This window comes from Canis lupus, chromosome 7, assembly GCF_011100685.1.
Source record: "Canis lupus familiaris isolate Mischka breed German Shepherd chromosome 7, alternate assembly UU_Cfam_GSD_1.0, whole genome shotgun sequence".
In the NCBI taxonomy this organism is placed as follows: domain Eukaryota; kingdom Metazoa; phylum Chordata; class Mammalia; order Carnivora; family Canidae; genus Canis; species Canis lupus.
This window is the reverse complement of record NC_049228.1, coordinates 24552350-24565334: the sequence shown is the minus strand read 5'-3', so window position 1 is coordinate 24565334 and position 12985 is coordinate 24552350. Positions and strand designations below refer to the sequence as shown.

At 34.2% G+C, this 12985-nt stretch overlaps 1 protein-coding gene across 7 annotated transcripts in view; it reads left to right on the top strand.

Annotated features, from left to right (window-relative positions):
• The window catches only part of RABGAP1L (RAB GTPase activating protein 1 like), a 744356-nt gene that overhangs the window by 465860 nt on the left and 265511 nt on the right, over positions 1–12985 (top strand). For all 7 annotated transcript variants that reach the window (XM_038542444.1, XM_038542442.1, XM_038542443.1 and 4 more), the window contains one exon: positions 12504–12629. In XM_038542444.1, the coding sequence (XP_038398372.1) occupies positions 12504–12629 (126 nt within the window). The remainder of the gene's footprint in view (positions 1–12503; positions 12630–12985) is intronic.

Genomic DNA, 12985 nt, shown 5'->3' with positions numbered 1-12985 from the left:
TATTGTAATGTTTAATTGAAAGTATATGCAATAATTCTTTTAATTAGCATATTCCAATAACTGACCAACCCATCCATTAACTAATTTGAATAAGAGAAAATAACTGTAAATTCTTTTTCTTTTTCATACTTTTGCCTCTGTAGGTAGAAGAATACAGTCTAAACAATTCATCATATATATTATCTCAGGTTCTAGGGAGATACGTTATTAGGGTGTTACTGACTAATTTTTTTTATCAGTTACATAAGCAATTGCTTCTTTCTGCTGCCAGACATTCTTTGGCAGCTCCATATTAATCATTGTCAGAACCTGATTCTTTTGGGGATGCTGTCTTTTCCTTCACCATGGCCATTTATATTTCACATTCACTGCCTCAGAAGAAGGGAAGATCAAAAATGAAAGTATGTTCAAAAACTAAAGTTTAGAATTTTTAAGGTTTTCCATTGTGTAAGTAGTTTTAAGTAATAATTAGGTTCTCTTTGTGCTTGGAAATTTCCCAGTGCTTTGATAATAGCTTTGCAATTTGTAGTATTTTAAGCAGTACAAGAATTGTTTATCACAGTAGATGCTATTATATCTATTGATAGAATTGCAAGAAATTTATCCTTTACAGTTGATCAAGAAAGCCATAGCACAGATAAGTAATATGATCATTATAGTATTAATCATTGCTTATTTGGAAATATATTTATAAATATACATATAGGAGGATATAATGATATTTCCTTTTATATATTTCATTTATTCTAAAAATCATATAAAATATTTTAAATAATTTTTAACCTGATATATTTTTCTAGCATATTTGCTGCAAGTATTTTAAAATTTTTTCTTTGGAAAATCATGTTCCTTTTTAAGGTTAAATTACTGTATGTATATTACTATTGGCATGTATGGAAACTTTCCTACTCCAGAAAGGATTATTTTTGGATAGTCCAGAATGTTTAAAATTATTGAATTTTTTAAAAACACTATGACTTGGCAAATTGAACTTAAATAAAATATTAAAAACAAAACCCACTATGACTAGTCACAATTCCTTTGGAAACCAAAGACTTTATCTGACAAAGATATGCATACCCATCAATTCCACTCCTAGGTATGAATCTTAGTCAAATTTACACATACGTATACCAGAGTCATGTATTAGAATTTCCCCAGGATCAGTGTTTATAACAAACAACTCAAATGTCCACTTTAGAATGCCTAATACCAGAATTGTAATTAGACATTAAAATGGAAAAATTGTGTTATATTTAATAGTGGAAAACTATAACAATGAAATGAATGTTTTACACTATATAAGTTAATGTGAATGAACCATACAAATATAAGGTTTAGTAAGAAAGCAAAGAATAACTTGGCATCATTTGGTATGATTACATTTAGCATAAAGTTCAATAGCAGACAAAACTAAATTCTATTTTTAGGATGTTACCTAGATAGAAAATACAAATAACACCAATGAAGTGATTACTGATAAAGTCAGAATAGTAATTTCTTGACAAATTGGGAGTCATGATTGGGATCGGACATAAAGGGATCTTCAAGAGTATTGAGAGTACTCTGTTTCTTAACTTGGGTGGTGGTTCCACTTGTCTATAATTTTTTGGGTTTATTTTATGATCAAGTGATTTATTAAAGTGTGCATTTAACTTTTATGCACTTTTTGTGGGTTGTATTTTAAATGAAATAAAGTTTAAAAATTGTAAATCCTTTACTGCAATCGCCTCAAAAAAATAGGTTTAGGGTAAGATTTCACCAATGGAGTTAAGAAAGGAGAGGCAGAGCTACTTCTTAGTTTTCATAAAGGAATTCCACAGAATCCAGGGTATAAGATACTGACTTCCTGGTGTCTTTATATGTTTATGTAAGAAAAAGTATTTGTGCAATCATATTATTCAGGATTCTGCTACATGTGACATAACCTTAACTCCAAGTATCTGAAATTAAAAAGGAAATTTATAGGTTCATATAATGAGGAAGTCCAGGGCAGAGATGATTTTGACATGATTGGATTCAAGAGTTCATATTTTGTCATCAGGAATCTATGTCTCTCTATCTCTGTTCTGCTTAAATTTTTTTTTAATTTATATGGGCAGGTCACAAAATAGGCAATATGGCTGACCTATCTTCCATATGTCTTTAACTTTACAACTTCATTTAAAAGGGACCATCTTTTGCTCTAACTACTGCGTGAAAAAAAAAAAAAAAATCCCCGGAGGACTCTGATTGGCCCATCTTCGGAACCTGCTGCTATCTCTGAATCAATTACTGAGGCCAGGATGCTATGATATTCTGATTGGCCAGGCCCAGGTCTTGAGTCCATCTTGTCGCTGATAGTTAACTAGATGAACTTCTCCCTACAGGGAAAGGGTTTTTGATTCCAGGTGAGAAGAAAATAGGATGCTAGATAGATATATGTTACATTATCTAATAGTGATACCTTTACTACAGGACTTTTAGTGTATTTTAAAGAAGTCCTCCTATACTACCAAATCACTTTTTCCTTAAGACTGCAAGAAATTTTCCTGTTCTAAGTTAATTCTTGCATCAGTGCTTTTGAGCCATTTCTCAACATCCCCCTGTGAGTAAATACAGTCAAGACATTTTACCTTTAAGAAATACTCTCTTAGGGGGCACCTGGGTGGCTCAGTCAGTTAAGTGTCTCCAACTCTTGATTTCAGCTCAGGTCATGATCTCAGGGTTGTGAGGTTGAGCCCCTCATCAGGCTCCATGCTGAGCATGGAGCCTGCTTAAGACTCTCTTTCTCCTCCAAGAGCTATTTCAGAGCCCAACCCATAATCCTCCCTGATTGTGGAGTCGAACTAGTACAACTACCCTCCCTGGGGAATGTAGCCCCTAACTTTGTTCACCTGAAAGTGATTGCAGAACCCAGAGAGTGGCCCCACCTGACAGTGGAACATGGGCCCTATCTAATCAGAGAGTCCACCCACTGGCCCTGCTTGATTATTGAGCACAGCCAGCAGCCTCGCCCAACTGTGTAGCCCAGCTAATACCATCTCCCCTGACCTTAGAGCATAAGCAGTGGCCTCATTCAACTAGACTCTGATAGCAAGCCCTGCTTGCCAGTGAATACTATTAATTGGCCCATCCAGTACCCTAAGCTGAGCTAACTGGTGAAGATCTTTTCATGCCAAACCAAACTTGTAATGTTTGGAAGAGGAGACTACTTACTCAAGTATGCAAATAACAATCCAAGGAATCAAGAATCATGAACAATCAGGTAAACATGACACCACCAAAGGAAACTAATAAAGCTCAACTAACTCTAAAGAAACAGAAATATGAACTGTGTGACAAAGAATTCAGAATTGAGAATAATCCTTTTAAAGAAGTTCAGTGAAGTGTAAGAACACAGGGATCACTAAATAAAATTAGGAAAACAAAATGAAGTTGACAAAGAAATAGAAACCATCAAAAAGATTCTAAAGCTGAAGAATACAATGACTGAACTGAAGGCTTTAATAGAAAGCTACAACACACTTAACCAAATATAAAAAGAAATCAGTGAACTAGAAGATAGGTCATTTGAAACTATTAAGTCAGGGGAGCAAAAAGAAAAAGAATGAAAGGGTGCCTGGGTGCCTCATTTGGTTAAGAGTTTGCTTTTGCCCCAGGTCATGATCTCAGGATCCTGGGATTGAGTCCCACATTGGGCTCCCTGCTCGGGAGTCTGCTTCTCCTTCTACCCCCTCCCCCAGTCATGCTCTGACTCAGTCTCTCTCTCCCTCTAATAAATAAATTTTTAAAAATCTTTAAAAGGAAAGAAAAGAAAAAGAATGAAAAAGTGAAGAAAGCCTACAGTAAAAAAGAAAGAAAGAAAGAAAGAAAGAAAGAAAGAAAGAAAGAAAGAAAGAAAGAAAGAAAAAGAAAAAGGAAGAAAGAAAGAAAGCCTACAGTACTTATGGGACACAATCACATGAAACAGTATATACATTATGAGAATCCCAGAAGGAAATGAAAAAGGGACAAAAAGTCTTTTAAAAGCAATAATGACTATAAGCCTCTCAAACTTGGGAATACCAAAGGAATTCCAGATTTATGAGGCCCAGAAGACTCCAGATGGTTAGAATCTGAACAGGGTTCAAAAATCAAAGGGAATTTTGAGAGCAACAAGAAGAAAGCTACTCATTACATACAAGGGAATTCCCCATATGACTATTCAGTTTCTTAACAGAAACATTATAGACCAGGAAAGAGTAGGATGATATATTCAAAGAATATATTGAAAGAAAAAGAATATGATACCTAGTAAAGCTACCCTTCAAAAATGAAGGAAAAAGAAAGACTTTCCTAAACAAACAAAAGCTGAGGGAGTTAATCATCACTAGATCTCCTTACAATAAATGCTAAAGGGTGTTCGTTCATCAAGCTGGAATAAGTGGATGCTCATTAACATTGTAAAAACATATGAATGTATAAAATTCACTGGTAATGGTAATTATGTAGTCAGACTCGGATTTTGTAATATATAATGGTGGTACATAATTCACTTACAACTCTTGTGTAAAGTTATAAAATATTAAGAATAACCATAACTATAATAATTTTTCTACACAATATAAAAAAGATGTATACTATAACATCAGTAACCTATAAAGTGTGAAGTAGGGGAGAAGTGAAAGTTAATACCTTTACTTAGTAGTTTCTGTATACTACCAAAGTTAAGTTTTCATAAACCTAAAATAAGATATTTTAAGTAAGTTTCATGGTAACCACAAAGCAAAAACTGAAGTAGATTCACCAAAGATAAAGAGAAGAGAAAGCATAACAACACAGAAAGTCATTAAATCACAAAGGAAGACAGCAAGAGAGAAAGCAAGAAACAACCTACAAAAAAGTCAGAACACAGCAAAATGTCAATAATGAATTGTTACCTATTAATAATTACTTTATACATAAATGGATAAATTCTCCAATCAAAAGATATAGAACAGCTGATTGGGGGGGGGGGGGAAACAAACAAGACCCAGCTATGTGTTGCCTATTAAGAGACTCACTTTAGTCTTAAGGACACACATAGACTGAGAGTGCAAGGATAAAAAAAGATATTTCAAGCAAATGGCAGCCCAAAGGGGATAGAGGTGGCTATACTTAGACAAAATAGACTTTAAGCTAAAAGAGGTCAAAAGAGACAAAATCATCATACAATGATAAAAATGTCATCGGAGATATAACAATTAGAAATATGTATTTGCTCAAATTGGAGCACCTAAATATATAAAGCAAATACAAATAGAACTAAAAAGAGAAATGAACAGCAACAATATTTGGGGACTTTGATACCTCACTGTCAGCAGTGGGTCATCTAGGCAGAAAACCAACAAGGAAACAGCAGATTTGAATAGCACCTATAAACCAAATGTAATGAACAGGCATATACAAAACATTCCATCCAACACCAGAATACACATTCTTCTCAAGTGCACATGGGACATTTTCTAGAATAGACCATACGTTAGACCACCGAAACATTGCAAGAAATTCATTAATATAGAAATTATATGAAGTAGCCTTTGTAAGCACAGTAGTATGAAACTGAAAGTAAAAGGAGAAAAGGTTGAAATTTCATGAATATGCAGAAATTAAACAACAGACCCTTGAACACACAGTGATTTAAAAAAGAAATCATAAGAGAAGTTAAAAAATATCTTGAGAAAAGTGAAAATGGAAAAACACTATTATCAAATGCAGCAAAAGCAGTTCTAGAAGAAAGTTTATTGTGATAAATGCATGAATCAAGAAAATAATCATATATCAAATAACCTAATTTTATATCTCAAGGAAGTAGAATAAGAAGAACAAACTAAGCCCAAAGTTAGTAAAAGGAAGAAAATAGTAAAGGTTGGAACAGAGTAGCAAACAGAATTGAACACCACATTAAAAGGATCATACACACAGAAAAAAATAAAATAAAATAAAATAAAATAAAATAAAATAAAATAAAATAAATAAAAGGATCATACATCATAAGCAAGTGGGATTCATCCATGGAATGCAAAGTTGGTTCATACAAAAGTCATAAATGTGATACATCACATTAGTAGAATAAAAGATAAAAATCATCTCAGTAGATGCATAAAAAGCATTAACAAAATTCAACATTCGTTCATGATAAGAATTCCCAATAGATTGGGTAGAGAATGTACCTCAACATAATTAAGGCAGTATATGACAAGCCAGTTGTTAACATCATACTCAATGGTGAAAGGTTAAAAGTTTTCCCTCTAGCCATACAAATGACCAAGAGGTATCCATGAAAGATGGATAACATCACTAATCATCAGGGAAATGCAAATCAAAAACACAAATATTAACTTACATATATTACAGTGCTATTATCAAAAAGACAAGAAATAACAAGTGTTGGCAAAGATGTAGAGAAAAGGAAAGTTTTGTGCACTATTAGTGGGAGTGTAAATTGGTGAAGCCACTGTGGAAGACAGTATGGAGGATCTTAAAAAAATTAAAAGTAGAACTACCATATGGTCGAACAGTTCAACTTCTGGGTATTTATCCAAAGGAAATAAAAACACTAAAGCAAAAAGATATATGTACCCCTGTGGTCATTTTAGTATCATTGACAATGGCCAAGATATGGAAACAACCTAACTGGCCATTGATGGATGAATGGATAAAGAAAATGTGTCTCATATATGAAAGAATGAAATCTTGCCATTTGCAACAACATGAATGGACCTTGAGGGCATTATCCTAAGTAAGTTAAACAGAGAAAGACAAATACTATTGATCTCACTTATATGTGGAATTTAAAAAAAAATTTCATAGACATAGACAAATTGATAGTTGCCAAAGATGGAGGTAGTGCTTAGGGGTGCATGAAATGGGTGAAGGGAGAGCTAAAAGGTGTAAACTTCTAATTATTAAATAAATAAGTTATAAGAATGTAATGTACCGCATAGTTAAAAATACTATATTGGTATTTGAAAGATGTTAATAGAGTAAATCTTAAAATTCCTCATTGCAAAAAAAATGAACTGTGTATGGTGACAAATGTTAACTAGACTTATGATTATTTCACATTATATACAAATATTGAACTATTATGTTGTATACCTGAAACCAATATAATATTATGTGTCAATTACATCTCCACTAAGAAAAAGAAAAAGAGGGATCCCTGGGTGGCTCAGCGGTTTGGTGCCTGCCTTTGGCCCAGGGCACAATCCTGGAATCCTGGGATCAAGTCCCATGTCGGGCTCCCGGCATGGAGCCTGCTTCTCCCTCCTGCTGTGTCTCTGCCTCTCTCTCTCTATGTCTATCATAAATAAATAAATAAATAAATAAATAAATAAATAAATAAATAGAAAGAAAGAAAAGAAAAGAAAGAAAAGAAAAGAAAAGAAAAGAAAAGAAAAGAAAAGAAAAGAAAAGAAAAGAAAGAGAAAGCTTTTTCTCGAAGAACCAGGAACAATACAAGGTTGCCTACTCTCACCACTCCCATTCAACATAGTACTAGAAATCCTAGCCAGAGCAGACAGCCAAGATAAAGAAATCATAAATATCTAAATCAGAAAGGAAAAAAAATGAAAGTGTCTCTTTTGCAAATGACGTGATCTTATATATAGAAAACCCTAAAGACTACCAAAAAACTATTAGAACTAACAAACAAATTTAGTAAGATTGCAGGATATGGAATCAACACACAAACTTCACTTCTGTTTCTATATGCTTAACAATGAACTATCTGAAAAAGAAATAAAACTATCCCATTTACAATAGTATTAAGGAATTAAATATTTAGCAATAAATTTAATTAAGGAGGTGAATTATTTATACACTGAGAACTACAAAACACTGATGAAAGAAATTGAAGACGACTCAAATAGAAAGCTATCTCATGCTCATGGATCAGATGAATTGGTAATGTCAAAATGTTTATACTAACCAAAGTCTATCTACAGATTCAGTGTAATCCCAAGGGCAGTTTTTCAGAATTAGAAAAAACAATCTAAAATTTGCATGGAATCACAGAAGACCCCGAATAGCCAAAACAATCCTGAGAAAGAAGAGCAAAGCTGGTGGTATCACACTTTCTGATTTCAAACTCTATTACAAAACTATAGTAATTGAAACAGTATGTTACTGCCATAAAAATTGATATGCAGACCAGTGGAACAGAACTGAGAGCCTAGAAATAAATCTATGCATATATATTCAACTAATATTTGACAAGGAAGCTAATAGTATTTAATAGAGAAAGATAGTTTAATAAATGGTGTTAGGAAAACTGAACAGCCATATGCAAAAGAATAAAAGTGTACCCCTATCTTACATCTCTCATAAAAATTAGAATGGATTAAATATTTGAACGTAAGACCTGAAACCATAAACCTCCTAGAAGTAAACATAGATTAAAAAAAAAAAAAACTTTTTGACATTGGTCTTGGCAATGATTTTTTGATTATGACATCAAAAGCAAAGATAAACAAGTGGGACTACATCAACTGAAAAACTTCTGCATAGCAGAAGAAACATCAACAAAATGAAAGGGCAGTCTACACAATGGCAAAAAATATTTCCAAACCACATATCTGAGAAGGGCTAATATTCAAAACATATGAAGAGCTCCTATAACTCAAGAGGAAAAAGAAAAAAACCCAAATTACCCAGTAAGAAGATGTGCAGATGACTTGAGTAGACATTTCTCCAAAGAAGATATTCAAAATCTAACAGGCATATGAGAAGTTGCTCAGAATCACCAATCATCATGCAAAACAAAAACACAATGAGATATTGCCTCAAACCAGTTAGAGTAGCTATTATGAAAAAGATAAGAGGTAACAAGTATTGGCAGGATGTGGAGAAAAGGGAACCTTTGTGCACTGTTGGTGGTGGGAATGTAAATTGGTGCAGTTACTGTGCAAAACAGTATGGAGGTTCTTTGAAAAATTAAAAATAGACTACCATGTGATCCAGCAGTTCCACTTCTGAGTATATATCCAAAGAGAATGAAATTACCATCTCAAAATGATATTAGCACCCCCATGTTCATAGCAGCATTATTTACAGTAGACAAGACATGGAAACAACCTAAGTGTCCATCAGCAAGTGAATAGGTACATATAATGTATATACATATAATGGAATATTATTTAGTCATAAAAAAGGAAATCTTGCCATTTATGACAGCGTGATTGGACCTCAAAGGCCTTATGCTAGGTAAAATAAATAAAAGAAAGACAATTACTGTATATTAGTTATAGGTGGAATATAAACAAACTGAAGTCATAAAAGAGAATAGTCTGTAAGTTGCCACAGGGGGTGGGGGAAATGGGTGAGTGGGGGTGAGTGAGGTGAAATAGTTCAAACTTTAAGATATAAAATCAGTAAGTTTTGGATATATAACAGTTTCGTGACTATAGTTGACAATACTGTATTGTATATTTGAAAGTTGCCAAGAGAGATCTAAAAAGTGTTTACTACACACACACAAAAATTGTAACTGTGTGAGGTGATGGATCTGCTAACTAATCTATTGTGGTCATCATTTTGAGATTACATTGCCTAAAGCTAGACATGAAGGATAATAGCTCTAAGACTCCTAACTCTCTTAACTATAAATTTTTTAAAAATGAAGATTATAGACTGGGATTGTCCATTTTATTTGGGGTGATCAAGTTCAAACTTACAAAGGCTTTTGTTTTTGGAGAACATGTATTAGATATTTTGTTTGTGAGAGAGAAACCGATGGAGAGAGAGGAGAAGGGAGCAGAGAAAGATGGAGATAGAGAGATGGAGGGAGGGAGAATTTAAGCTCCATACCCAAAAGCAAAGCAGAGATTTATGTTCATTTATCATTTTCCTGACTAATTTGCCCTGGTCATATCCAGCCATTCTTCTACTTGTGCTCTAACTGTGGTGATATCTAACTCCTCATCTACACATCCTACCTCTCATATCCCAGGATTTCTGTGTCAATGTCAAAGTCAAGGAGAGGTGCCTATTTACTAGTCCTTTGGGAAGATGCGATAGCATTACTTTTATATCCACAGGGCCTAGCACAGTGCATGCATCTCTCATGTTCATGTATGAATACTAAAAGGCATTTAAAACCTTTTATTTGCTTTAATGGTCTTACCCATGCAAGGCAATAAAGGTTTATCCCCTTTATAGGTTACCAAATGATAAAATATTCAACTAAACATCATTCACTTAGAAAAAAATAAGCGAATTGGTTCTCTAGTCCTGGCTATGGTTATTTTACAAGAGCGCTTTTGTATGACCATTTTAATAGAGATCTGAGAGGAAGTAGGAGAGGCTTAGATCATGGTGGTGAGAGTAGTATACCATGCATATGCAAATTAGTGTCACTTGAAGCTTCAATGACAGAACTGTTGGGGGAGGAAGAATACAGAGCACTTGTATTCTAAGTATAAGCTGAAAAATACTTGTTGAATTGAACACCTGGGGTCAAAGCCCCGAATACCTCATAGGTAAAAAAGAAATAAACAAATGTTTAGAGAATCAAAATGACAACTGGGCAGCCCTGGTGGCTCAGCAGATTAGCACACCACCTTCAGCCCAGGGCCTGATCCTGGAGAACCAGGATGGAGTCCCACGTCAGGCTTCCTGCATGGAGCCTGCTTCTCCCTCTGCCTGTGTCTGCCTCTCTCTCTCTCTATGTCTCTCATGAATAAATAAAATCTTTTTTTAAAAAAACAACTAAGTATACTTACTTTAGGAGGTTTTATTTAATTAATCTGTATTTCATGGTTTATTAGAAGAATTAGAAGTGGCCAATTTGTGTAGGAAATTTAAAAAACAGTTACATTTCTAAGTGAGTAAATAGAACTCTACTTGATTCAATTATTTGGGTGGGAATTTAGTCTAAGAAAGGAGTCTAATACCATAATCATCCAAGGTCAGACTTTCAAAGAAGTGATATTGAAAGTAAATGTTTACTGGGGTCCCTGGTTGGTGCAGTCAGTTAAGCATCTGCCTTCAGCTCAGGTCCTGTCTTGAGGTCCTGATCTCAGGGTCCTAATCCCAGGGTCCTGGGATCAAGCCCTGAGTCGGGCTCCCTGCTAAGCGGGGAGGGAGCCTGCTTCTCCCTGCTGCCTGTGCTCATTCTCTCTCTTGCTCTCTATCTCAAATAAATAAATAAATAAATAAATAAATAAATAAATAAATAAAATCTTTATTTAAAAAAAGTGAATGTTTACATAATAGTTACATCTTAGGACACTGAGTTAAAGATAAAATCTTTTTCTATTTGCTTGATGTAATTTCTAGAATATTGGATATGTATCTTTCTAAATCCCTTCAGTTTATTGATACCACAATTTAGAGATTTGTTCCTTGGATTTTAGATTTCATTCTCTGTTCAGATAAAAATGCCTCTGGGAGGGGTATATTAGATTTTGCCGTTTAGGGATCCCTGGGTGGCGCAGCGGTTTGGCGCCTGCCTTTGGCCCAGGGCGCGATCCTGGAGACCCAGGATCGAATCCCACATCGGGCTCCCAGTGCATGGAGCCTGCTTCTTCCTCTGCCTGTGTCTCTGCCTCTCTCTCTCTCTCTGTGACTATCATAAATAAATAAAAATTAAAAAAAAAATTAAAAAAATAAAAAATAAATAAAAAATAAAAAAAAAAAGATTTTGCCGTTTAACTCTTAATGATAAAAGTTCATAAAATTCTTTCCTAAAACCTTTGTGTAGAAAGAAAACAACAACATCAAGAAGACCATGGGAAGACAGTACCTTATTATCAAAATGAAAAATACATTTATCCTTTGACCCAGAAATCCCTCTTTGGGTAATATTATTGAGGGCGGGGGAAGCAAGATGCATCATAATGTATATAGAATATTATGTGGGAAAGGGAAAAAATAAAAAGAAAGTGATTCTTTTATTTGCATAAAAACACACTAGCAGGATACTGAGAAATTATTGAGCGTAGTTACAGGATTATGCCAAAGAGGTGGGGATCAGGTTCGGGAATTATTATACAGAGGTAAGACTTTTACCTTTACATACTTTTGCATTGTATTGATTTTTTAAATCATGTGACTGTATTACCTGTTTTTAAGATGGCTTAATGAGGGCAGCCCCTGTGGCGCAGCGGTTTAGCGCCGCCTGCAGCCCAGGGCATGATCCTGGAGACCCTGGATCAAGTCCCACGTCAGGCACTCTGCATGGAGCCTGCTTCTCCCTCTGCCTGTGTCTCTGCCTCTCTCTCTCTCTCTGCATCTCTATGAATAAATAAAGAAAATCTTAAAAAAAAAAAGATGGCTTAATGAATGAATTAACAGGATGATCAAAATTCACAAAAGGGTGAAGTTCATGTCCAGTAAGGAAGCTGGAAGGTTTCAACACAAATTTTACCAATATTGCTGCAGAGGGCTGGCTCTGAGGAAATTAGCTATTAATGCAGAGGACTAATAACAGGAAGGAACTTTTCTGACATTCTGGCCAAATGCCATTCAGTCATGTTTTATATAAATCTATTTTCCTGTAGATGCCAGAGGAACAAGCATTCTGTGTTTTGGTGAAAATCATGTATGACTATGGTTTACGAGATCTCTACAAAAACAACTTTGAAGATCTTCATTGCAAGTTCTATCAGTTGGAAAAACTAATACAGGTAAATAAAATTTAGGCTTTTGCCACTCAAGGATTGAATTACAGAAAAAGTAATAAAATTGATGAACAATAATAATTCATGAAAGTTTAATGGAATTCTACAGAAAATGTAAATACAGTTGGTTTCTGACCAGTACCTGCATTGGTGTTAATATTTATTTAACCATTTGATCATTTTTAAAATAGCTTCCATTGTAAATATTCAATTTTAATATACTTTGAAGTGTGAATATAGTGAATTAAGTATATGAAGAGATTTCTGGGTATTGTTTGCAAAGAAATGAAGATATTTACAGAATAAAAATTGAAATACTTAAGAACTTTCCCTTCCGTAATTATCACTAGTGCCAAAATTAG